Source organism: Ambystoma mexicanum, chromosome 6p (assembly GCF_040938575.1).
Source record: "Ambystoma mexicanum isolate Mex_15411 chromosome 6p, UKY_AmexF1_1, whole genome shotgun sequence".
NCBI lineage: Eukaryota > Metazoa > Chordata > Amphibia > Caudata > Ambystomatidae > Ambystoma > Ambystoma mexicanum.
Window position 1 is genome coordinate 590,293,791 of NC_090935.1, and position 21,846 is coordinate 590,315,636.

Here is a 21,846-nt window from a genome sequence, read left to right on the forward strand (position 1 = left end):
GTGCTGCTTCGGAAAAGCTTTGGCGTCCTGCGTCGATAACGCTGCCCTCGAGGACCTCCTCCGACGGCCGACGTCACTGGATGCTATAAGTAGGACGCACAACGCCCGTAGCCTCAGTTCCGTTTTTTCCGTGAACGTGTTCGCTTTGGAGATCTCGGCGTGCCTCGACTCTTTGGAGTTACTGTTCTTTCTCGGTTCTTCGAACTTGTTCGTATTGTGAAGTATATTCTTCGTGAAGATGTCTTCCTCATCTTCGACCCCGCGTCCGAGCTTTACGAAGTGCGGGGACTGTGGGTCCAAGATGTCGATGACGGACTCGCACGACGCCTGCCTCTGGTGCCTCGGGTAGGCCCATGACACGGATGACTGTGTCGACTGCCAGTCGCTCACGTCCAAAGCCTTGCGGGAGCGCAAGAAGTTGTTGTTGGTAGGTAAGGTGTCCAAGCCACGGAATTCGATGTCTGCGGGGCTTTCGATGGACGATTCGAGGGGCGACTCTCCGCATCGTCATCAGAAGTGCAGTGGGTCTCGGTCCCGGAGTCGGTCCCGCCACTCCTCTGCCTCTTCGAGGCACTCCCGGAAGCGGCGTCATCGGTCGCCTTCCCCGTCCTCATCCGAGGACTCCGCCCGTCGGCGGGTCGCTTATCCCACCAAGCATGCGACCCTGGAGGGAATGGGCTTCCTTCGGGAAGAAAATGTTATCGATTCTCGAATCGCAGGGCACTGGTCCGTCCGCGCCTCTGAGTGGGGTCGGTCGTGATCGGTCGAGAGACCCCGCTCGCACGCCTTTGGGCTCGGGTGGTCGGCATGATTCGCAGGAGAGGTCCCGCTCGGACAAGGGGAATCGTTCTCGTCATGCCCGTTCCAGGTCCCGGTCCTCGTTGCGCTCTAGACCGTGTGCACCTGTGGTGCCATCGGCGCCCAGGCTGTCGAAGGACACGCTCGGGGCTCCGCCCTCGAGGCCTGTGTCAAAGCCGTTGATGCTGTCGGCGCCGTTTCACTCGATGCCTTTCGAGGCTGTGGTGTTGGAGGTACCCCGTGGCACGGGGGAACCCCCTAGAAAGGCTCTGGCCAAGGTCAAGCATGGCTTTGTTCGACATTCTGTGCCTTCTTAACGCCATCTTGAGTTTATTTCAGAGGTGGATGAGGGCTCTGATGATGGTTCCTGATACGGTGCCAGACGAGATTCTCTCGGGCCATAGCCAAATTGAGGAAATGCGGCAGTCCCTACACGATGCCAGTGGGCTGGACACCTCTCTGGAGGTGGAGTTTTGTAGGCCTGAGCCTGGCACTCATGCCGACTCCTTGTATCAGCGCCTTATGTCTAGGGTCACCGAGTACTTGGGATGGTCTGCTCCCCCAGGGGATTTTCTTCAGGATGACCTTACGGATATCCTTGACCATGGTCCACCAACTGACCCGGTACTGCCGTTCCAAATGCCTCTACAGAGGAGGGTGGTGGCGGCTTGGACTGCTCCGGAGAGTCTCCCGGCAGTGGGCAAGTCTTTGCCGCGAAAATACCACCCAGCCAGTAGCGACCCCTGCTACTTGTCCAAGCACCCCACTCCGGAGAGTTTGGTGGTGCAGGCGGCTACAGCCCCGGCAAAGCAGGCGTTGTATCCTAACCATCCCTCCTGATGGGGACGACAAGCATTTTGACGGCTGGGCGAAGAAAGTGTTTTCTTCAGGGCGTATGGCGCTTCAGGCGGCCAACTCAGTATGTGCCTTGTCACGTTTCACGCACACTCTGTGGATCTGTTTCCTTAGCGGCTGAACATATTCCCGAAGCAGACGAACGGGATTGTTTCCTTGCCATGGTTCAGGATGGCAAGGGTGCCATGCGTGAGGCCGTTCAGTCGGGTTTGGACATGGCAGATTGCGTCAGCCGGTCCCTGGCGGCGAGCACCGTGATACGCAGGTTTGCGTGGTTTTGAAGTTGGGGTTTGCTCCTGATGTGCAGGCCCGGCTCCTCAACATGCCCTTTGACAGGGAACATCTTTTTGGCGCAAGGCTCACGAGAGCCTTGAGAGGTTGCAGACCTCCAAAGCTGCAGCGAAGTCGTTGGGTGCTGCAGTTCGTCAACCTCCGCCTTTTCGTCCTAGGGGACAGCAATGGAGGGGAAGTTCCTTTCGTTATTACTCATCCTTTGGTAAAGCGAGAGGAGCTGCCAGTCAAAGGGGCCACTGTAGGAGTGCCAGAGGTGGAAAACAAGGTACTCGAGGTGCCAAGGCCGCTCGGGCTGTTACCTCTTTGCCCTCGGGCAACGCCGCAGCCGCTTCAGCTCAGTCATGAGGCCATGTCCCATGGTTCGCCGGTTGGGGGAAGGCTGGCACAGCATCTTGCAGAGTGGCACGCCATTACTTCAGATGTGTGGGTTCTGCAGATCATAACCCACAGCTACTGTCTTCCTTTCTGACAGAGGCCTCAAGACAATCCACCGGGGAATCTCTCTTTGAGGAGTCTGGATACGCTCCTTGCGCAGGAAATTCAATCCCTGCTGGAGAAAGGCGCCATAGAACTGGTGCCTGTAGCGGAGAGGAAAAAGGGATGGTATTCCCCTTATTTTTTGATTTCCAAGAAAGACGGGGGATTGAGACCCATCATGGACTTGCGCGGTTTGAACAAACTCGTCAGGAAGGACAAGTTCAAGATGGTTACTCTCTCTGAAGTCCTCCAGGCCCTTCAACTTCAGGACTGGTTGGTGTCTCTCCACCTCTAGGACGCTTATTTTCATGTGCCGATACATCCAAAGCACAATAAGTACCTGAGGTTGGCGACTTGCACTTTCAGTTTTGGGTCCTGCCGTTCGGATTGACCTCCACCCCGAGGGTCTTCACGAAGCTCATGGTAGTGGTGGCAGCGCACCTCAGGAAAGGCGGGGTTCACGTCTACCCCTACCTGGACGATTGGTTGATCAGGGCGCGCTCTCTCGAGCAAGTCCTGGATCATCTGTCGGTCACCTGCCACACCCTCCACAAGCTGGGCTTCTCCCTCAATTTAAAGAAGCCCCATTTGACACCAACTCAGAGGTTTCCAGTACATCGGAGCTGTGCTCGACACGTCCCTGGGGCAGTGCTTTCCTCCACAGGTGAGGACTCATCACATTCAGCAGATGGTGCACAAGTTTCAGCTTGCCCAGAGTCTCCTAGCGTTCGAGTTCTTGAGATTGCTCAGCCTCATGGCATCCTGCATTCTTCTGGTGCCAGAGGCCAGGTTGCGGATGAGATCTTTGCAATGGGCACTCAAGCTTTTGTGGTCTCAGTCCTCCGGCAGGTTGTCGGACCCTGTTCAGGTGCCGTCCTCGGTCGCCCAGGACCTTCTGTGGTGGGCCGTCGAAGACAATCGGATGAAGGGGGCTCCATTTTGGCTACCCTGGCCGGAGGTGACAGTCGTGACGGACGCATCCCTCACGGGATGGGGAGCTCATGCCACGACGAGTTGACAGTCAGCGGTCGTTGGTCTCTGTTGGAGTCCAGACTCCATATCAGTCTGTTGGAGCTGAGGGCCGTCAGGCTAGCCCTGAAGGCTTTTCTGCTGACTGTGCGAGGGAAGAATGTCCTGATCCTGACGGACAACACGGTGGCCATGCACTCCCTCAACAAAAAGGGGGGGCAGGGTCACTTCCTCTGTGCAGGGAGGCAATCCACCTCCGGTTCTGGGCAATCCAGCAGGAAGTTTCGATCTCGGCAGTTCATCTGGGTGGAGACGAAAACGAGATGTCGGATGCTTTGAGCAGTTAGAGCGCGATCTCTCACGAGTGGGAGTTGGCTGAGGAGATTATCCTGGAAATCTTCGCCCTTTGGGGGATCCCTCAAGTGGATGTCTTCGCCTCCAGTGTCAACCGGAAGTGCGAGAGGTTCTGCTCGCGGGAATTTCCTCCAAGAGGAGCCTTAGGAGACGCGTTCATGCTGGAGTGGTCATTCCCACTGCTGTACGCGTTCCCTCCAGCCCCCGTCATCCCGCAACTACTGCAGAGGTTACGGTGGTTCGGTTCCCGAATGATCCTCATTGCTCCGGCGTGGGTCCGGAGGACGTGGTACCCTGACCTTCTCGACTTGTCCGTCTGCCCTCCACGTCGTCTTCCCTACCGAGGCGAACTGCTCTCACAGGAGGGGGGGTCGGGTTCTCCATCCAGAGGTCAGATCCCTCAACTTTCACGCTTGGTTTCTGAAAGGTTGAGGTATAAGGATTGGGACCTCCCTGAAGACTTGATGGAGGTGTTGCTCTCGGCCAGACGGCCAGCTACAAAGTCCCTGTACCGTTGCCGTTGGCGTAAATTCTGCGACTGGTGCAGGGTTAAGAATGTGCATCCTTTTGCATGTGACATTCCCATGGTTCTGTCTTTTTTGCTTTCTTTGGCCCACAGGGGCTTGCAAGTGGGTACCGTTAAAGGTAACCTGGCGGCGCTGTCCATATTTAAGCGCTCGTCTGAATAGTGTTCCTATTTTAAAATTCCTTTAATTTCTCAGTTTCTGAAAGGGCTCACTAATGTGTTCCCTCTGTCACCTTTCCAGGTGCCCGGTTGGGTTTTGAACCTTGTTCTCAAGTTTCTGATGGGTGCTCCGTTTGAGCCTTTGCATTCATGCCCTTTGAGACTGTTAAATCTTAAAACTGTATTTTTGGTTGCGGTCACTTCCGCTCGCAGAGTGAGTGAGTTACAGGCACTTTCAGTTAAGCCACCCTTCACTGTGTTTCATAAGGACAGGGTTGTCCTTAGAGTTCGTCCTTCCTTTCTTCGGAAGGTGGTGTCGGAATTTCATTTAGGCCATAAGGTTGTTCTTTCGGCGTTTTATCCTCCTCCACATCCTGGTAAGGAAGAGGAGAGGCTCCATAGGCTTGATCCTAGGAGAGCGTTAAGCTTTTATATTTCACGCATGTCCCGGGTCAGAGTGGACGATCAACTCTTCATTGGTTACGCTGGAAAGCGTTTGGGACAAGCTGTGACGAAACAGACTTTGTCTCGCTGGATTATTCTGGCTATTTCTGAGTGTTACCGCTTGGCGGCTAAGGACCCACCGGTGGGCTTGCAGGCCCATTCTACCAGGGGTATGGCTGCCTCTACTGCCCTACAGAGGGGTGTTCCTATTCGTAACATCTGTGATGCAGCCACCTGGGCTTCGGTACATACTTTTGTATGTCACTACTCCCTCGATTCTCGCCGTGGGCAGGATCTGTTCTTTGGCAAGGTGGTCTTTTACTCCGCAATTTGATTGGGCATTCTACATTTTTGTTTTCTAAATTCTTTTCCCACCTCCTTGCATTGGTACTGCTTTGGGAGTCTGTCATAGATATGTAATACGTCGGAGGACCCAATCCCCCTCGAAGAACAATTTACTCTTACCTGGTAACGTTCTTTCGATGGGATGGTCCGACGACGTATTCCATATCGCTCCCTCCCTGCCTTCCCCGCTACAGAAATTTTATGCGATTGCAGCTTATGTTTCCGCAAGGCTTTGTGCGTCAGACTGGCAGAAGACTTGTGCCACACATTCTGGGAACAAACTACAACTGAAGCTACGGGCGTCGTGCGTCCTACTTATAACATCCAGTGACATCGGCCGTCAGAGGACATCCTCGTGGGCGGCGTATCGACGTCATCGACGCAGACGCCGAAGATTTTCCAAAGCAGCACAGCTGTGGTGATTACATGACATAGATATGGAATACGTCGTCGGACCATCCCATCGAAAGAACGTTACCAGATAAGAAAGTAACTTGTTCATCTTTTCACTAATGTGCCTTCTCGCAACCCACCTCCAACTCAGGGGTACTGCTTGCTAGTCTATGCACAGCATGTGATTCTAAGCAGATTAACAAACATCAGAAGATATGCATTACTTAACGTAAAAGCATTTCTGATGGTTGTATCTGCTTAGATTCACATGCGCCCACCCTTCCTCCCCGCTTGGATGGAAGGAACATGGACGTCTTACCACTTTCTCTCTTTTCTGTACTCACGATAGTCATAAGGCTCCCTCTCAGCAGAAAAAGTACAATCGGAGGGACCTCGATGCGTGAGGGATCTTGGGTACACTATACGTCACATTAGGGATAGTGTTACAGGCCCGCCTATGTCGACGTCCTCTTTCGATTCTCAAAAGACAAGATGCAATACTCTGCGGTTACCACTGGATGTCGGACCATATGCACAGCATGTGAATCTAAGCACATACAACCATCAGAAATGCTTTTATGGTAAGTAATGCATATCATACTCAGAAATGAACCCCAGAGAAATAACAATTAGAGAAACCAAGGACGGAGCAATTGAAAATATCAGGACACAGAGAATGAACCGAGAAAGGGAAAACAAAGCATTCTGTAAAGCTCGCTAGGAGCGAGAATATCAGGAAGGGTAGAAGAGAAGCAAACCCTGGAGTAAGAAAGCAAGTAGAGAATGTCAAAAAGAGTCTGATGGAAGTTACTGCTAATCTTCCAATCCAGATTGAGAAGATTAGCAGTAACCCCTGAAAAAGAAAAGAGCATCCTAGGGGGTTTAAGATTTGGAAACCTTAGAAAAGTAAATTGAGTAAAAGAATAGAGAAGAGGAGAAATCTCTGGAGAAGGGGTTGGAAGAAGAACCTTGAAGCCAAAATTCGCAAACAGGAAATACATGGGTGAGACATGGCATTTAGAAATGAAGGTTTGAATAGTAGAAAGGAACCTGGACACTAAACCGAATAAAGAGGTTACCTGAGCAAAAGATCAAGGAGTCCCAACAGATCTCCCTGGGGTGAGAAGCGTGGACCGTACAGCAAAGGATTACCTTGAAAATGGCAACACCCTACCCCAGGAGTCCCTTCAGAAACCTTTGTCAATCTTGTCATCAGAAATCCTAAAATAAGCCTCCTAAACGAGAATGGTGATTCCGTGTCATATGTGACAGTTTTACAGTCTATTAATGTTGTCATTTTGAGTGATTTATTACAACTGTGATCAGTGTTTAGCATGCTAACTATGTATAACATGGTTTATCTGGTCTTTTCAGAAGTTGTAGTTGCAGAAAGTGTGGTTGTTATCCGGAAATTGTTGCAAACACAGCCTGCTCAGCATGGGGAAATCATTAAGCACATGGCTAAGCTACTGGATAATATTACTGTAAGTATACATCTATTTACTTATGAGTTAAATTTTCTTTATTCTAAATAGAAATTTGATTTTAGGTGAATCATGTTTCTTTGTAGGGGGTGTGTGGTCTGTTATGTATTGTCTGCTTCAAGTACTTTTATCATGCACTACAACAGTGGCCCCAACCTTTTGTGCATGATCAGCAAAATGTGCATATCAAATGAAATGGTGAGCAACATCAATTTTTCGACTGAACTTATCGGCCAGTGCTCAGTTGACAGACAAATAATTGAAACACAAATTCGAAAAGTAATAAACTTAGAACATTTTAATTTGTAGTACTTAATAGTTACTAGACCATGTGCCATTCTAGTAATGGAAATGTGCAAAGCCTTTAACTACTTTGACGTTAAGTGGTTATTTACAGGAAATGTTGAGGAAATTGAGTGGTCAGTAGTAAATTGTTAGGCACATAGGACCAGTCAAGTTGTTCAAAAATATAGTAGGACTAAATAAACATTTCCAAAGGGGTCAGGTTCTCGAGAAAACTATTTTAAAGACATTTAGTGCAAATGTTTGAACAGTAAAACTGGTCACAAATGGAACGCTGATTTTCAGGTGGACTTTGGGGTTCTGCCAGGGGATTTTCTGGGATCTTTAATGGCAAATGGTGCTCTCCTAAGTATACAAGATCAACAATACTGTCCCACAGTCATCGATTTCTGTATTGTGGATTGTTTCTTCCTTCGTAATTTTATGAAATTATGCATTTCTGTTTGAACAAACAGTGAACACTATCTGCTTCAGTTAATTTTTTAATGGTCTGGGGTAGGCACCATGAAGATGTCCGAGGGGCTGATTGGCGATGCCTAAGCTCGACAAGAAGGCACTAAGAATCACTAAATCGCAAGAAAATTAGATATTCTTTTTAAACAGTTAAATGGTTCAGAGGCCGCAAAGTATCGGTTTCAGTCATTGGTTGAAACTATCCGGGACACAGCTATTGGCAAACAGCATCCCCCAAGTTCAGGAGGCCCAGGTTATAGAAAGGGATGCCCCACCCATGGTTTGATGCAGAATGTAGAATCTTGAAAAGAAAATTCAACCACAAGTTGAGAAGTGGTATGTACATGGCTGGTCAGATTTATATTTTTCAAAATGGCATTTAAAAATTGTCAAAATGCCCAAACAAATGTGTTGAGAAACAATTAGAGCTTTTTCAAAGGACACCAAATTGTTTTATGTTTAATTCAGTTGTCAGGACAGGTATTATAATAATTAATAATAATAATAATAATAATAATAATAATGCATTATGCCATCTCCTTGAACAAGTAGTCCTTGGACCACCTGCCCCCCAAGGTTATATGCCAATTTCCACATGGGACATTGCTAGTAAGATATTCTCCAAATGTTTGGTGCTCAGACCTGAGGAGTGTACTCAAAGTAACATTTCTTGAAGGCCTCCAAAATGGGTTTCGGGAGAGGGCTTAGTACAGTGGACCACTGCTTCACTCAGAGCACCATGATGGAGAAATCCAGTAAGGTTAAGGGAGGGAGATTATTTTTGGCTTTTTTCAGATTTAGAGAAAACATTTGATTGATAGAAACACAGTGTGGCATGATTTACATTTTTATTGGGGTCCCTAATGTTTTATTGAATCTTATCCAGCTGTGATATGCAGACATCTCAGCGTCTATCCGATATACAAGAAAGGGGAATTATTCATTGTTTTTCCCGTCAAATAAAGGTGAAAATCAAGGATGTCTGTTGGCCCCAATTTATTTTCAGATGTTGATTCTTGTACTTATTTTAGGAAAGTTAATCCACCCTCTCTGAAGGGTACATTTTATAGCATGCATCTTTATGCCGAACACACCGCTATTTTGGACATAACCTCGGCAGGTCAGGGTCTGCTAAACACAAATTACTATTTTGGGATCTATAGTTTGAAATTAAATATGATAAAAACAATGATGATGGTGCTCGGGAAAAGGGTGAAACCTTGTAGTCTGTTTCTAAATGAATGTAGAGATGAGTGGGCAGTCTCCTTTTTATTTGAGCCTACTCTTCTCAAAGAGCGGTGCTTGGGTCAACCATTTTCAGAAGACAGCTGAAAGGGCATCATTAATGACTAAAGGGCTTTCTACATTTGTATTTCAAATTTGGGGCGATTGGACAAGTGCCTGCATATGTATATAAGGCAAAGGCCTATTCCATGATTTTTATGGCAGCAAAACCTAGGGTGGTTCAAACCGTTGTCTCAGAGGGGTTGCAAAATAAATTCCTGTGCCAAACAGCAAGTCTCCCTGCATACACCTGGTAGTGCCTTATGAGGTGAATTGTGGTTGTTCTGTTTGAAACTGTTGGGCCAGTGAAGATTTGTAACTTATTTTTTAAAACCACATCTGGGATTTTCTGCTAATCATAAAATGAAATTCAGTGCGCATGCGATTGCAACCTCCCCTAGTAGAGCTAAATACTTGTGGTATGGGGTGTTTTAAGACACTGTCCATTTGGATAGGGGGTGGGATATAACTACAGTTGGCCCATGAAGTCAACTCAAATTAGCTCTTAAAGCAAGAGCTTGTGTGATCGGGAATGGCACAGATGCCCACAATATACATAGTCTGCCCTCTTTAGCTTTATATACAGACTTGCGTACATATTTAAGATAGTAAGAAGAAATCTGTAAATAAGTTCCCGATAATGCAAGATACTGATGAAAATTGCACGTTTAAATTTACCACCCCTCCCTCAACAATTGATGGTATGCTGGAGGAAGTACAAAGTGTGCCTGCAAAGTACGAGTCAATGATGATTTGGTTAATTTCCTGTTAATTTGTCTTTTCTCTGTTTTTCGTAAGCGTGGACATTCATGGCAACTAGGCTTTATATTAATTGTTATCTAGCTTGTTTGAATATTTTAAAACTGCTTTTCAGTTTTGTGTTTCTTCTATGAGAAGTTTATTAAATATGATACATGTTTTAAAATGTTGCTAACTTAATTGAGAAATATGATTTAAATATTGAGTAATACTGGTCATTACATGGTAGGCTTTAAAGATCACTTCACTGGGGCTTGGAGGTTACCACCTGAAATGAAGCAGGTCCCAGCCTTCTTATGTTGATTTGCTAGGTTTATTGCCAGCGTCATAGGTTGCATATGAGTTACATAGGACATGGGTAAAACACTGGCAGTCCATCACCTAGGCCACTGGCTAACCAAACTGACCAGGTTAGAACATTCACACATCCATTCCAACACTCAGGCACAAACAATCCACATGACATCACAACATTCCTTCTTGCTCAGGCAAGCCACGTACATCACATCTCCCCCTTCACATTAGCACATCACACACAACAAATCATTACACAACACACCTCCCCTTGTCCGACAACATACAAAGCAATACACAGCACATCTCCACACACACACACACCAACATCCGCCACTTCATACCGACTCACATCAGCGCTGGCACACCTCACGTGCTCTGACACTTTACCACTCACCTCATACCCGATGCGCTGGCCACACACACCGAGACCAACAACCATTATCGCTGTCATATATTTCGGACCCTGATGAGGATGGAAAGAGTCGTAGAAGTGCACACAGTACAGCTAAACACAGCCGCATGTGCACAGATAAGAAACAAAAATGTATTTGTGGAAAATAAACCACAGTCGGGTTAATGCGTGACAATGCAATGCTGAATACCACAGACACGCCCATACCAAAACCGGGGGCGCTACCACCCGCACACACATACCCGTAACCAATACATGACTTATACTGCAGTCACACCCCTACACCTACTGGGGGCTCTACCACCCAGATACCAAACCATTCACATTGCATGACTAACCTCAGTCACGCCCCGACAATTGGTGGCGCTACCATCTCACACAGCCATACGTGGAATAACCATGCATAACCTCATTATAGTCACGCACGATGGAACTGGTGGCACTACCACCAGAAACACACGTACACTGTTAAACCATGCGCAACTCATCACAATCACGCCCATACCAAACTGGAGGAGCTACCCCCTGATACCATACTATGTGACACTACCTCCTAAATACCCCTGTGGCATACCCATCCACATCCATACTGAATATTAGGCTAAAGGCGCTACCCCCTACCAACCACATTGAGAGGTAAGACATGCTGACCTGGCACTCACACCATCAGCAAAACCATAATTTTAAATTTCATATAAGCTTCACCCAAAAACAAAAACATGAGAGGCGCTACCCCCTCAATCACCAGACAATCATATCCCCACCCATACTAGGGATAATTGATGGCCCTACCCCCAAAATGACTAAACTATCCGTATCCATACAGATGTTCCATACTGCACACCATACATCACATAACACAATATGCAGTTCACTTTGCATTGTTCTATACATTTGAATTGATGCATTTCTTAAGACCCAATATACATCATGAAGCCCAAACCAAATCCACTCCTAAAAGTCCATGTCGCAATTAAGCGTCTGAAAAGCCTAAAAATGTTAAAACTGCATTTTACACGCACACATGCACGTACACTTCCCTGTGAACTCCTATTACCCCAACGACACATTTACAGTGTAGCTAAAAGTCCATGGGTGGGTGCACACACCCCTAACCTGCAACTCCTCAAACAGGTTATAACTAATTCAATCCCCATGCACTGTATAGCTTGTCTGCATATTTCACCTTCACCCTCAAGCAATATCACTGTACCTCTTCAAAACAAGCATTCTGCACACTTGCCCACTTTGATCGGGACTTCCCTGCCCAGTGCATCCAACCCCATTACTTTGAGACCCATTTCCCTACCCCCATTCCACTCCATATGAAAAGGATACAGGTAGGTCCTGTCCCGTTCTTTGACATTGCTCCATCCACGAAATACAGCTTGTTAAAATCCATTGCCCTCTTAAGTAAAGTCTGTGAAAACAGACGCTTGACTATGCTTCCATGTCTCCCATCCTCACCAGCTTTGACTAAGCGTTACTTTTTAAACTGTACCTCCTGACTTCATACAACACTTTCCTAGCTTTGTGACTCCACTCCTCTCCGTACATTCACAATCGCATTGAAGTGCCTTTATCATAACGCAATCCCAGCTGAAAACAATATCAGAGGCTTCCCTTTTACACTGTCATGTTTTCTTTGTGTCCTTTACTCGAAAGACATTCATCATCCTCTGCCCTTCCTTACGCTGCGTGTCACCAGTTCCAACAACACCGCAGCTCCAGATGAAGTGTAAATCAGGTCAGAGTTTCATGTGATTACCAATTCCCCAGTACCTCGTATGACATGAATGTTTCTATTTTGTTCACTGTGCACCGCGAAGCTCCGCATCTCCAGATACAATCCAGGCTTGGCACTGCAGTTCCAATCGCCTCCTTACGAACTGCACCAGCATTCTTCACAGAACGTTTAGCCCTGCACTCCCATTCTTCGACATCTCCCCTTGCTCCGGCTGTGACGTCATCAGTCACACAGCGAAGTGGAGCTGGTCAGAACTCCTCCTGACTGTCGCCATACGGCCCAGAATCAGCAGTGCTAGATAAACGCTTAACCGCCCCTGTGCAGGGTTTCATTTCCAAAGCTTGACGATGCACTGAAATACGGTGTCCCATACTGGTGCCCTTCCATGTAACATCACCATGGCCCCCAGTATTATGTCCATCCCATAATCTCCTGCTGGTAGTGAGAAGGTTTCACCTTCAGTGCTACCGCACCTTGTCCTCACTAGCATACTTGTTCATGCATTCTGGTGAATGGCCATATATACATAGGATACTCCTACTCTTCTCCTTTCCCATGCTGCCCAACACTATAACCAGCTTCCAACTGGGTAGCCCTCTTCCTGCTTTAATGGGCACAGCTGTTATTTGAATAGCCATCTTGCTGCAAATAAATACAAATACTGCTCTAATTGGCACAGCCTCATAACCGCTTCCTTGCTTCCTGCTCCAGGCCTCCGGTTATGTACGTCTCTTCCACCCCCTTTTAGGTTCTGGGTGATGGGTCTTACTTGAATGTTAGGGGCAGTGTTGTCCTCTTCCTTCTCCTTCTACACCCCCCGCAGCAGATCATCCAGCTTAGTTTATCGTTCTAGCACAGGTTCTTCTTATTTTTTCTTGACCAACTCGTCGCCAATTAAATGAAGCGGGTCTCAGCCTTCTTAGGTTGATTCGCTAGGTTTATTGCCAGCTTCATAGGTTACACATAGGACATAGGTAAAACACTGGCAGCCCATCACCCAGGCCTCTGGCTGACCAAACTGAACAGGTTAGAACATTCACACATGCATTCCAACACTTAAGCACAAACACTCCACATGACATCACAACATTCCTTCTTGCTCAGGCAAGCCACATACAACCCCACCTAATAATTATTCTGTCCTGTAATGGTAAGTAGTGGATTGTAAATTTCCTGCGGCCTGGCGAAGAAGTGTTTAGGAATAAAAATAATACTTTTCTGAAGGATTTAGAGCCTCTCTTCTCTGCACAACGGGAATTTACACAAGACTTGGTGGTAAACATTGGTCAAAACCTTGAGCATTTGATGACCACTTCATAGAGGGGTGTGGTGGTGTTAACTAAATATTTTGATTAATTAATTGGCTTGTTAATTTAAATTAATTGGAATTGAATATAGGGCAAATTAATGATGAAAAATGGGACATGCAGTTACCTTATCTGCCCATTAGCCAGATGCGCATAGTATCAAACGATTTATTTTTTCACCAGGACACTATGTAATAATACATTTAGGTGACACTAAAATTATTCTCTGATGCATATAATGCATGGTGGCATCAGACGCAAACCTCACTTGTACAAAAGCAGTGCATGCAAAATATTTAATAAAGAAAAGTTGGATATGCATGCCACTTATTTGCCCATTATGCTCCTATTAGCTGTACAAAGGAACAGAATGTGACAATTTTCTTCAGGTCACAAACATGGTTCAATTATTTTACTCATTTATTTGTCAGCTGGGCAAAGTATCTGAAGAGGATGTGGTTTTAACAATGACATTGCTATAACAAGTAAGGACACTTACTGAAAAATAGTTTGCATGGTGGCAACGAACACACATCTTGCATGTATAAAAATAAGCCAGCTGGAACCACAACAGGCTTATTGGTCAACATTTTTGCACAGTCCACGACTCTGTCCTGGCTATATTTGCTACTTACGTCTCATCACTTCAGCACCTCCTTTTAGGTCTCCACACCATGGCCCAGAGCACCTGGGAGCAACAATTTAGGGTGCTGCGAGCAACATGTTGCTCCCGAGCTACACGTTGGGAATTAGTGGCCTAGATCCTAAAAGGGCTCTAGGTTTCTACATCGCTAGGACATCTGAGTTCAGAAGTGCTGACCAGCTGTTTGTGGCCTTCTCCTTTGCCCGTAAGGGCCTGGCTATAACTAAGCAAACTTTGTCCCGCTCGTTCATCTTCAGTCTAGCAGAATGTTACCAGTCCGCAGGCGAGGAATTGCCGGCAGGCATTATGCCACATTCAACTGGGGGGGTCTCAGCGCCACCCGCATTACAAAGGGGAGTCCCGGTTAGGAATATTTGTTGAACAGAAACACGGTCATCCCTTCCTACTTTTACTAAACACTATAGTTTAGGTGTTACTCGCATAGTTGATGCTTGTTTTGGCAGGGCGGTGGTTCAAAATCTATTTGTCTAACTTTTTGACTGCCTCCTTCATCTACTGCTTTGGGAGTCTATCTGATGAGTAATCTGCGGGAGAAAAGCAATCCATAAAGGAGAAACTACTTGCTGTAATGTTCTTTCTATTGATTCTTCTCCTGCAGATTCTTGCTGTGGGCAAGATTGATCTGGGGGGGAACATTTATTTGATTATTGCTTTGTGATGTTTTTTAAACACGGACCTTTTTATGTGATTGTTAAAATTGATCTATGTTATATGATTTAATTATTTTCTTTTTTTTCCAAGATTGTATTTAAAATCTATACACGGTTTTCTGGAAACCATATCATAACTAAAAAAAAAAGAATAATGTTCCTTCAGGAAAGGGGTTCTCCCTTCCCCTAGATTTCTTTTAGATGCTTTAAGTATTTTTTCATCCCAGTTCCAATGTATCCAAGGGGGAAGGCTTGTGCCTTGAATCTTCTCTACAATATACAGTTATTTTGAATTACACTTATACTTAAAGGGATCTGGTTTCTCCCTTTTCTATTTTATCACTATTCCACGACTCCAAAAAGGTGTTCTGACCCCTGAGCTTTCCTTAGTTCTCTCCCCGGTATACTCTCCTGCCACAGTATTGTACTTTATCTTTACAAAAGGGTTTCAGTTGTCCCTTTCATCACCATTGTTCCATACTTTTAAGTTGGGGTTCTTAACCCCTTTTGCTCACTTCTTCTTTGACCCCTGGTTTATTCTCCTGCCAGTGTGTCGCAACTTTCTGATTTGGTTGTGTGTCCCAGACTCCCTCTTTGCCTGCTTCACTATGCTTCCAGGGCCTCTTTGCTTTCTTTTCACTCTTTCGTGTAGCCACAAAATAACACTTCTCCAGTGCTGGGTCAATGACCCTTCTTTTATAAGCTTTGCATCAGTTGTACTGTCTTTACTTGGGCTTTCAACACTGTTTGGTTCTGTACCAATTCTACTGTTTTAGGGTTTTCGCAATGTTCGTATCCGTTATGATGCCTTCTCTTTGGCTTTTTGCAATGTTAGTCTCTGTATTAATTATATGGCCTTATCTGTTTGGACTCTCTCATTTTGGGCCGGCATGCAGTCGTCCTGGAAGTTCCCCGGTCACCCATGTGCTCTACCTGGGTTTACCGCTGTTACTCAGCGTGTTCGTTGTTCGTTGCGTTTCTCTGTCCTCTGCTTCTCTCCTATTGACCGCTGTTGCTCTGCATGAGCCAGTTGGTTCCCGCTTGGCCTCCCTCTGTGTCTGGAAGCTCCCAGTTGCCTATGATGGGGATGCAGCAAACTTATCCTGCCTTCTCTTTTCTGCACGCTGTGTCTGTCAGCTTCTGAGCTACGTTTGCACTGTGCTTTCCTCCCGTGTCCCAAACACCGTCCGAACAAGTCAGCTGCTGTGGCAAGCTCCCTCTCCCTCCTCATGGTCACTCGGCTGCGTTCATTTTAAATGTCCTGGTCTTACTCAGTAGTTTCAAACGACTAGTAGGTGGTGTTGGTTTGCAGCGTGTGGTCATCCTCATTACTTCATCCCTCTACCTCGTCTTGGTACTAGAAGGGGGGGGGGGGGAGATGTATACTGTTGTTGGCTAGGAAAGCTAGGAATTCAGTGTCTGCATTACAATAAGCCATACATGAGTTGTTTAAATATAATATCCTCTTGCATGCCTAGAGTTAGTCTTCCCCTACGTGCCCCTCCGCCCCCCGCAGATAACCCCGCACCCCCAGGGTCAGTGGCAGGTAGCTTCTGCCTTTCCTTGGCCACATAGGAGAAGCTTCCCTCCAGAGAATCAGTGACAATGTTAAATTCGTCACAGTATCTTCCTTTTGACAGTACTTGGCAGGACAAGTAGCCAAGTTGATCAAACCGAGGAGTAAGAGAGACCAGGGTGGAGGACACCACACATGTCTTTCTCACAGCAGTGCTTGGCAGGAGAGTGAACCAAGCTGGCTGAGACAAAAAGAGGAAGGAGATGGCCTGAGATCCCTCTAGCAGTTGTGAACTTTGTATACCAAACCTGTGAAAAGACCAGGGAAAGGTAGTCATTCCCCCCACAGTTTATCTTCCCCTTTAAATTTAGGATAGCGCGTGGGGGCACAGCCTCGGGCCTGGGAATGCCCCACTGAGACCCTGCGCTCCAGTGCCTCACCTCAGTCCCTTTTTCCGCACAGACGGTGTCGGACCTGGCATCCAGTGCAGAGACTTTAACTTTCCACTTGCTCCCTTTCTTTATTTTTCAATCTTATTTAACCTCCCTTCGGTGCCTCGCCTCCCCCAGCACATGTCTGCTGCTGGAGGATTCATGAGATGTGCTTCGTACGACCGCTCGTTCCCGGTTTCGGACCTGCATGCACTCTGCATTGAGTGCTTGGGGCCTGACCACTGCTGGGATGCTTGTGTGTCCTGTAGCGCTCTCGGTCACAGGGCATTGAAGAATCAGTTGTCGAGTTGGAGGGAGATCTTCCACACTTCTCCTCCAGCGCACCGTAAGGACTTTTTCTCCAGGACCTCTCGTCAAGACAAGGTAGGCCCTCTGTTCAGCACTGCTCCTCGGCACAGTGACTCCCTCCTGGGGGTCCCCATAGGCAAGGGTTCCTTAGATTCAGGTTATGGCAGGCTTGAGTCCTCTAAGGCTACTGGTTCCTCAGCCAAGGGGGATCAGGACCCTACCGGGCTGTCCTCGGATGGGCAATCAGGTTCATCTTGTACTTCGACCTCAATGGGTAAGGGATCGTCAAGTGCCACCTTCAAGAGTCAGTCCTTGGCACAATCCAGCATGACTACCGGCCCAGGCACCAACGGCATGCAGCCTACCAGAGATTGCTCCGAGGTCTTGAGTCAGGGCGTTACGACTTGTGGGCAGCAGAGGGCCGAGCGCCTTCTGGTTTGAACTCTGAGGTCAACGCTACTTCTTTGGGTGACCCGAGTTGTATTCTCGCTCAGCCCTCTTGTGGCTCAGGGCCTTTGCGCCCTCTCGCCCAGGGTGTAACGCAAGGTTCCAAGATGGTGGATAGTCACGTGGCAGGGCCTGCTAGGTCGGCAGCCATTTTGGATTTGGCACAGGGCATTCCTGTGCTCTAGTCCCCTTGAATGGGCCCTGCAAGAAGATCCCAGTCCCCTTCCCGATGTAAGCGGCAGTGAACTGTATGGTACAAGCGGGTGGTTTCTGCAAGGATACATCTTCGCTTCACAGCCTTACGGCTACACATGCCACGTACCTCGGTGCTTCGATCAGGAACGGAGGCCTAGCGCTTTGAAGGGCCTGGCCCCTCGAGACCTGGCGTCTTGCAAGGACAGCTTTTTCGAGTGGTTCCTCCTCCTCATGCATTCCCCACAAACAACGGGACACCAAGGATATTGTCAAGTAGGTGATCCCGTAGGTTGTCTCTCCAGCCACCTCTTCTGGGCCCTCTGCCGGTTCCACCAGCGCTACCGGTTCCGGTCCAAGCCCTGTCGGTTGTTCAGACGCTTCTGCCTCTTTCTGTATCACCAACGTCTTCCCCTCAGCAAGCGTTGGATTTGACCTTGGGTTTGTCTTTGGTCCCAGATCAAGGGAGGACCCTGCTGACACCTGTGTCCCAGGGCCGCGACTCCCCTCCAAATGGAAAAGGGAAGAAGATGACAACAGCTATGACCACAAAGTCTCTATATCTGTAAAGGCCTTTCATGACCACCTTCAGGGCGTTGCAGAGTTCTTTGAGGCCCACAGTAGTCGGGAGTGCTGGCAGAGGTTTTTGGCAAGCGCACCACAATCCTTTCTGGCATACCCCTCCAGAAGGATGGCCTGCAGATTGTGAAGGTCTGGGAGAAGCCCAGGTGAACAAGAATTTGGATTGCAGGTTCAGGCTGAAGTATGGGGAGCCAATCCTCCTGGCCCCCCAACCTCAGCCTCACTCTTCAGTGGTGACTGCGGCCTCACTCTATTCTAAACCATAGTCTTTATCTTCCTCCTCAGGAGTTGCCTCCAGTTGTCTTCCGAAGGAGGACAAGGTCCTCGAGCCTTTGGGCAAACGATGTTATGCCTTATCAGGGCTGCATTTGAGACAGGCCAACACTATTGCCTGTGGCTAACCAGAAGCTGTGGCGAGAGCTTGGGGAGTTTCTACCTGACCTCCCTCTGGAGCTGCAGGCCTCCTTCAAGGCTGGTCTACCAGAAGTTTGGGCCGTTGCACAGGACCTCATGGAGTCTTCGGTCTCCCTCATTGACACTTCCAGCAGAGGGCTCTGCTTGGGGGTCTAGTTGAATGGATGGTGTGGATACATGCCACTAAATTTTCTTCTGATGTGCAGGAGCAGACCTTGGATCTTCACTTCGAGTGCATGGACCTTTTTCTTTTGTCAATCGATGACAAGTTGGCAAAGAAGGAAACGCCTACACAACCACCTCAGTATGGTTGTTCCAGCATCTTCTGGGATTGATGACTTCACGCATGCTCACAGTGCAGCTTGTGCACCTCAAGATGAGATGCCTCCAGCTCCATCTGGTGGCCATTTAGGATTAGGAGACTGGGTCTCAGTCGGACAGGCTCCCAACTCCCCCGCTCCTCCTGCCCGATCTTTGCTGGTAGTTGATGGAAGACAACGTTGCCTTGGGGGCCCTGTTCACCCAACCAGAGCCTATCTTGGTGGTGGCAATGGACTCCTCCCTTTCGGACTGGGGTGTTACTCTAGAGGGCTACGCGATTCATGGCGCATGGTCCTGGCCAGAAGCCCTCCAGCATATCAATCTGCTCGAGCTCAGGGCAGTGGGCCTGGCCCGCAAGGCTTTTCTAGCCCTTACCAGGGACAGTTTGGTTCTGGTCAGGACAGACCGCTCCACTAAAATGTTCTACCTGCACCCATTCCCCCCTTCTCTGCATGGAGGCGGTTTAGATCTGGGAATGGGCCCTGACGGAGGGTATTTGGATTTTGGCAGTTCACCTCCCAGGGGACAGCAATGTAGAAGTGGACCAGCTGAGCCGGTTAGGGTTCAGCACCTACGAGTGGGAGTTGCACACCGACTCCTTGTGAACACTCTTTCAGTGTTTGGGGGGGGGGGGTTGATGGACCTGGACTTGTTCACAACCCCTTAGAATTCCAATTGCCCCCAGTTTGCCTCATGGGCAGGTCGGAGGCCTCTGGGAGATGCCTTGCAGATCTTTTAGCACGGCCGCACGTGCTATGCGTTCCTGTCCCCCCCTCTGCTTCAGTGGGCCCTCTGCAAGTACCGGATGTCAGCGGGTTGCAGCCTCATCCTGATTGCCCCCACTGGCCCTTAAGAGCCTGGTTTTCAGATCTGCTACAGTTGTGCTCCCAGGGGCCCGTCCACTTTCCCGATCCCCAGCGGGGGCTTCCTGACGCAGCAGGGCGGTAAAGTGGAACATCCGGACCCAGTCAGGCGCACAATTTTCGGATGACCACTGGGACATCATTCAACCGGTCAGGCGGCCTTCTAATCGGCCCCAGTTTAAGAGCAAATGGACTAGGTTTTGGCATTGGACTCGTGACAAGGGTCTAGATCCTGTCGGCTGGATGATGAACTGGCTTTTTCAGCGCACCTAACTCGTTCTGGAGCGCAGATGGATACCTGCAGCACCTATTTGGCCGTACAAGAACTCCCCATATCGTGTGTTTTCGGCATCTAAGACGGTGGTTAAGGCCGATCTGGAGAGGTTGTCCTGGCTTTGTCCTCCGTTGTACAGGCCGCACCTGGTCTGGGACCTCAATGTGATTTTTGCAGCTTTGCAGCGCAAAACCTTCAAGCTGATGGCCTCTGTGGCGGTGATCCGGCTGGTGACAGTAAAAACAATTTTGTTGATGGCTCTCACATCTGTGCACATGGTTAGCGAGCTACAGGGTTGTCTTCGTGCAAGCCTTTCACCACGTTTCACTGCGACAAGGTCCTCTTGCGCTCTTATCCGAACTTCTTGTCCAAGGTGGTCTCTCCGTTTAATTTGAATCAAGAGATCTGTCTTCCGGTGTTCTTCCCGAACCGCAGTAAGAGGCTGAAGAGGCCCTGCATTCTTTGGACTTCAAGACTGTCCTCAAGTTTTATCACTGACTAAATCCATCATGAAGTTTGGGCGCTATTTGTCACTTTTGGTGGCTCCTCCCACGGCTATTGGGGTTCCAAAGCTTCTATCGCATGTTGGATGGTTCAGTCCATTTCTGAGGTGTATACGTTCATGGGCAAACCAGTCCCGGAGGGGATTCATGCCCATGCGGTTAGGGTTAAGGCCGTGACCGTCGTGTTCCAGAGGTATGTTTCTTGGGATGTCATCAGCATGGCGGCTACTTTCTTCAAGCACTGTTCCTTGGACACCAGCTCCAGGCACAAAGCTGCGTTTGGGCAAGGGGTGCTGAGGAACTTGTTTGCTTCTTCCTTGGTTTGAGGCAGTTGATCACGGCTCCACCCTATGGTCTTGTCTGGTGGAATTGCCCACAAGGATGGAGGAAAAGGGACGGAAGTATGAGTAATTAAAGTTACTTCCCGTAGTGACTAGAGTACTCCTAGTCCATAGTCCCCATTCCTCCATACGTTCCACCTACTGTCCCTCCGTTTGTATGCCAGGGGCTATTGAATAATAAGTGTAACCAGGTATCTGAGCATCCGATGTGTTCAAAGGGGACTCGGGTGAGGCACCGGAGGGCGAGGCGTTCCCACTCCCACTGCTGTGTCCCGTGCGCTATATTACATTCAAAGGGGAAACTCAATTTTTCACTGCTAAAGGTTCCGGCACCGCCCCAATGTAGGAGGCCGCCCAGAAGGATGGAGGAAAGACGACTATGGACTAGGAGTACTCTAGTCACTACGGTGAGTAACTTTCATTTCCCCTGGCACTGTGAAAATACTGAGAGCAAGATACCTGGAGAACGGAGTCATTCTCCAGGAAACCAATAATGAAGAAACAACTATTAGCAATAAGGAACATTGATGTTTGAGCTGGAACTTTATTCTGGAATATTGTTTTTGTGCCTTGAAAAGGGATTGAGACATGGGTAATGGAGTTGTTCCCTCAGGTAAATATCCCACTGAAGAATTAGAAATGTACCTTCCTAAAAACTGCTCCTAAAAATTGGACAGAA

General features: G+C 48.2%; 1 protein-coding gene across 1 annotated transcript in view; it reads left to right on the forward strand.

Annotated features, from left to right (window-relative positions):
* Positions 1–21,846, forward strand: part of AP3B1 (adaptor related protein complex 3 subunit beta 1) — a 2,743,269-nt gene that overhangs the window by 1,018,658 nt on the left and 1,702,765 nt on the right. The window contains exon 14 of the mRNA XM_069627424.1: positions 6,989–7,098. Coding sequence (XP_069483525.1) covers positions 6,989–7,098 — 110 coding nt within the window. The remainder of the gene's footprint in view (positions 1–6,988; positions 7,099–21,846) is intronic.